Here is a 6000-nt window from a genome sequence, read left to right on the forward strand (position 1 = left end):
AAACCAACAGTTTTGTATAACTGTGGGTTACTCTATTGATGATACCAATTTAGAAAACCAAAAAAATGTGGATGTGCCTTCAAATGAATGAGATCTGGGTAAGACTTCTTTCTGTTCCAGAATGGCTGTTTTGCTGCTGCTCCAGGCGTGGAAGAACTGGAGTGGCCCGCACTGAGCCCTGATATTAACCTTATTGAACACCTTTTGGATTAATTAGAAAGCCAATTAAAAGTCACAACTTGGTAACTTACCTATGACAAGTACTTCTAAAAGATTAAACATGTTATGACATTCTTTAAACTAATAGCTAATGGCTTTCTCCGATACTGAAGAGCGCCAGCCTATGATCTATATCTGTTCAGCTGGGAAGGAAAATTGGGCCTCATTCACACTGCCGTACAATAAGCTGCATATAGATGAAATCAGCATATTTTCCCATATGCAAATAAGTGGCTCCATACACATAGCTGCGTATGGAGCCGTGTATTAAAGATGCGCAAAAAAAAATTGGACCAAAGATGCGTCCAGGCTCCATATTTTTCCCGTGTCCGTGCATATACGCGTGTGTGTGCGCGTACATTAAAATTTCTATTAAGAATGATGAATTCTGGGATTGCATATACGCAATATACAATTTTGCTCTTGCATTGTGTGTGCATGAGGCCTTACACTAGATCATAATGATGCAGTGCTAGAGAGGAGATCCTTCATCCTGCCAATAATTTTGAAATTAGTTTTTAAAATGAGTATCTGCATTATCATCTGCAGGTTAAAGTAAAATAATAAAATAAAATGCACATTTTGCACTAGAGCCAAAGAAACCACATAGGACTGTGATAGGAAAATGTTGTAGTTATTTGTTATATTGATTAATGATATGATGAAATAAAATACATTGATCATACTTACCTATTTGTTCTCTGGCAGAAGCAATGGTGATCACTGACCTGTTGTAATCATAATTGGAGAACACATTCAGAACAGATGTATCTGGATATTTCTGACCTGCCAAAAGAAAATAAATTACTTTTCTCCTTGTAAAAAATTGAGACAATGAATGTTAATTTTGTGTGCTGTCTTTAGTCAGTGGATGACTTTAAATTATTTAGTTAATGTGTAGTGCAAATGAACAGAACACTGAAAGTCCATCATTGCTGTATAAATTGAGCTAAACTAAGTACATGAAGTACATGAAGAATAACAGTAGCCAATCAAATATAAAGGAATGAACACCAAAACCACTAGACAACAGCAATTTTCCCAAAACTGAAAACTATCAAAATCTATTGTAGTTTGTAAAGTAAGACCATGAGGACTTGTGCAGTTTTATTGTGGTATGCAAAGCATGAAATGAAACCTGTCCAGAGAGAAATATGAAGCTTGCCACTGCTGACCTCTACCTGTGTCTGGCTGTCATGTTCTGGCTTCAGTCTTTCTGAGTCACTGATCTGGAACAAGTACAGATAAAGAATTCTTACTTTTCTCCAGTTTTCCTTTGCGTCGTGCTTGTTGCTGTCATGGTTTCTTACCTTTCCTCGTCCAGTTGAGTTGCAGCATGGCTTGTGGGCAGTGTGTCTGACACTATTCATTCTTCTTTGCCAGCCTCTTATGGCCAAACCCCTAAACATCATCATTCCGCAACTATAGCAAACTCCTAACAAATGTCTGTCTCCGAGTGATGATGCAACACCAGTTCACTATTTAACCATCAGCTGGTCCATTTAGTCTCCACCCTTGTGTGTGCTCAGATCTACCAAGTGCTCTGCTGCTGTACGCTGCTGTACCTATTCTCCATGTATGACCCTGGCTCTGGCTGACTTATCTCCTGGTTCCTGGCTATTGTTTATGTTCATTCTGCTCTCAGTGTTCCCTGACATGGTTCGGCTGGCTACCCATTTTGGCATCTGACCCCTGGCTTGGCATAGATGACGTCTTAAACTTTGTGGATTGTTTTTTGTCGTTTTGGTTTATTGCTTTTTTTCTATAAACTCTTTTTTTTTTAACCTGCACTCAAGTTTCTGTTTGGTTTCTTGGTTCCTTAACAGTTGCAGGTGACTGAGGAAGTAAAACTGGACAAAGCTGGGCAACTAGCATTTTCAGGAGGCGGCCACTAGTGGCAGTCCCATAATCTCAATGGCAGGTTTACCAGTATTTTTTTGTTCTTTTTTTTTAACTGTCATATTCCTGCCGATGCTGCTCTCTAGAAAGCACTATAGCCAAAAAAGTCATGCATGCACCATTTTCTCTACGTTCTATTTGGCTATGAAGAGCCACATGCAAATTAGGGTGACACTATAATAATATACCGAAAAGACTTCTGATGAAAATGTTGTACTTATACCATCATTAAAAGCAAATTGCTCATAAAGTAAACATTACTTATATCACATACATTACATGTACAGACTGTATATTATGCTTATTTTGTGCAAAACTCTAAAGTTATACACCTTAATATGGTCTAAATTCATGTAATTTAACCTGCCAATGTTGAAATGTTGATTGATCATCTTGTCAATGAAAAGACAAATGGCTGGGCTTCAGCTGGCAAACAGGGATACCATAATTAGAAGATGCAGTCATATACAACCTATCAGCCATAACATTATGATCGGACTTATTTTTGCAGGACATTTCTCAGATGTTCATTTGGATTGAGATCTGGAGAATTGGGAGACCAAGTCAACACCTCAACTTGTTGTGTTTCTAAAACCATTCTTGAACCATTTTTGCAGCGTGGCAGGACACATTATCCTGCTGAAAGAGACCACTGCCAACAGGGAATACTGTTTTCATGAAGAGGTGTACTTGGTTTACAATGTTTAAGTAGGTGGTATGTGTCAAAGTAACATGAATAGCAGGACCCAAGATTTCCCAGTAGAATATTGTCCAATACCACACAGTGCCTCCACCAGCTTGCTTTCTTCCCATAGTGTATCCTGGTGCCATTTCTTCCCCAGGTAAGCGACACAAACACGTGGTCATCCACATCATGTAAAGAAAAATGTGATTCAGACATTCAGGCCACCTTCTTCCATTGCTTCGTGGTCCAGTTCTGATGCTTACGTGCCCATCAGAGACATGGGTCAGCAGGGGCACCCTGACCGTTCTGCAGCTTCAATGCCCGATACGCAACAAACAGCAATGCAATGTGTGTTCAGACAGATTTTCAGATTTTTTAAATTTAAATCGGATTTTTTTTATTTTTAAATCAAATTTAATAAATTTTAACAAAAATAATAAAATGCTTTTGGAGTAAAAATCTATCTAAAGATAGTTTTCATTTAAGATACATTCATAATTTTGTTTATTCAGCATGAAATGGAGCTTAGTTATGTAACATGAGCCTGTATATTCTGCAATATTAAAATTTTTGGTAAAACTCATTCAATGAATCCAAGCTCTGCAAGCTGAGATAACATGCACTGCATTGATGTATTCACACAATTTCACAGTAAGTAACCATGAGATAAATCATAAAACAAAGTTCAGGAATATTCCTTTATCCCATTGTTTTGCAAATCTACTCACCTGCTGCCCGCGACGTCCCTCACCTTGTTGCGTCACTGCCGCATCACCAGCTCTCCCATTAAAGTGAATGGGACTGTCGGTGAGTAAACAGCGGGTCAGAGGAGGAGCCACTGCGGGACAGAGATGACAATTGCTCTTTAAAAATTCTGATTTAAATCAAGTTGATTTAAATCAAGCCTTTTTACTAGTGATTTAAATAGACTTGATTTAAATAAAATCCACCCTGGATGGAGCTGTGTTTTGCGATTTGGTGATAGGCCTGTCTTTGAACAGTTGAGCATGCTGGAGCTAACAATGGACTCCCTTGATAACATCTTGTTGAGTGCAACTATAATTATTTACTACCCAAGGATGCCTGTACCCTAGTATTCACCATGGAATGTTCCAGTAAACCTAACCACATACTTTAGCAATTCAAGCAAGATCTGACCGCCTAAAGATCTTTCTGACTAAAAACTGTGGTACAAATATGCTGATTTGTCTTAACTGCTTAGATAGATCCCCTCTGCCGGCAATAACAAAAGTGATCATCCAGGAAAAATACACCCAGAAAATCTACCTTTTGTTTTGAATTCAATACTTCTTAGCTGTATAACTTCAGTGTAAGATCATTACTTCCTTTAACAAGTCTCACAAGACTTGCTGAAATCACTACTGTGCTAATCACAGTTCTCCTGAGAAATTATTGGAAAGAAAGCCGTGCCTAAGGACCTGCAGTGCAAAGATTTCCCTGCTTCTTCTTCAAACATTCTGTGGATCTGTGCTTTCCTCACCTCTCCTATACCAGCATTGCTACTTCCACACACACAGACACATTGTGGTTTAAGACATGTTTAGTAATGAGGAAAAGATCAGCTACAGGCAGTCCACAGGCAATAATGATGACTAGCCCTGTGCATCCTGCTTGCCTTTTCCACTGAACACATTCCTTTTCACTGATTACAAAGTATATGTGCACTAGGCCAGGGGTCAGTGTGTAAGTTGACAGCAGGCATCAAACCCCTGATGAATACATTGATGGGCATAGACTATGTTTGGGGGGTAAATATATGAGGCTTCAGAGTCTGACATTGTGCAAGTAGTTATATAGGGAAAAGCTTCCTCTTTACCTCTACCACCTATAGACACATGCCTACTGTGGCTAATGTTAAATCCAGCCCTAAACACAATCATACACTTGTGGAAGAGGTAAGTCAATTAGCTATTTCAGCATTTCGGCAGACAAGTTGTATGGTAGCTATAAGCAATTTAAAGCACAGCTACACCCAAAAACAAAAATTTACTTTTTTCAGGGCTTATTTCCTTCCTTTTCATCTGGTGATCCTGCCAGTAACACATTTCCTATCTTAGGGTGACGACACCCACTCACCATACTGTATCTATGTAGGCGCAGCCTTGTCACCCTAGTCTGATGATCTGATTTTAACTAAAAATACCTCCCCCCTCCTGATCTCACACACACAGAGGGGAAGTATTCACTGCATAGGAAGTTATGAGGACATAGTATTTCTGACAGTATAAACAGGTATTTTTCTGTATTTGCATAAAATGTTCTTAGCCTGGAGAGAGGAGAAGATTTTGGAGTTAAGTTCTGCATTAAAGATATGGAAGATATAAAGATACAGTATGTATGATTTTGTAATAAGCTTATATTTATTCTTTAGTAAAAGGTAGAACATTTACATTTTAATCACAGTTTCACCTCACTTCTATCAATAACTGTAAAATAATTTCACATTCTAATAAAATAAAAATAAATTTCAATGCCCAACAAATAACACACCATGAGTGCATTATTTTTCAAGGCAATTTGGGGTAAAAACACTTCCTGACAAATTGTTAAAGCTCCATCCAGGAAAAAGACCAAGAACACTAACAAATGCAGGCAAAATGTGCTGTCAGCGTGATCCTCTGCAGAAGTAAATTGTTTTGTCTGCGTAATGGAGTATAATAGCTGTAATTTCACTTGAACTGCAGCCACTAATAAGACTAAGAAGTGTTCCACTAAGGCCCGGGGTATCCCAGCAGAACAAGGCTGGCAGATTGCAGGGTGCAATCGCTTAATCACCAGGCTGATAACCTAATCCTATAAAACAACTGAGGAGCCAAGGAAATAAAAGATTGGCCTCCACTGATTTGCCAGCCAGTGAAGTTGTGTTAAGTAAACGGAAAAGTGTAATGAATACTATGGCAAGTTGTTCAGATGCAGAAACATGTGTCACTGCCAACCAGTTCCAAGTATGGGTTTTGCAGTATGGTTAGTTGGTTATTTGAGTAAAATGTGTAACTGCGGCTAGATTCACAATTTTATAAACAGAGATTTGAAGTGAATTTATAGTCTCCCCAAATCTATTATATCATATTTTTTTCAAGTATTTTTCTTTATAAGGAATGATCAAATAGACCTGGGTTTGACTGTACGGTTGTTCTGGAAATTGTGAACGTTAGGTCAATGGGGGGGGGGGGGGG

The 6000-nt window shown here is 38.5% G+C and overlaps 1 protein-coding gene across 1 annotated transcript in view; it reads right to left on the reverse strand.

Annotated features, from left to right (window-relative positions):
* Positions 1 to 6000, reverse strand: part of LOC108784956 (glutamate formimidoyltransferase-like) — a 39963-nt gene that overhangs the window by 13403 nt on the left and 20560 nt on the right. The window contains exon 3 of the mRNA XM_018553909.1: positions 910 to 1005. Coding sequence (XP_018409411.1) covers positions 910 to 1005 — 96 coding nt within the window. The remainder of the gene's footprint in view (positions 1 to 909; positions 1006 to 6000) is intronic.

This window comes from Nanorana parkeri, unplaced genomic scaffold (genome assembly GCF_000935625.1).
Source record: "Nanorana parkeri isolate BGI_ZX_2015 unplaced genomic scaffold, ASM93562v1 scaffold134, whole genome shotgun sequence".
In the NCBI taxonomy this organism is placed as follows: Eukaryota; Metazoa; Chordata; class Amphibia; order Anura; family Dicroglossidae; genus Nanorana; species Nanorana parkeri.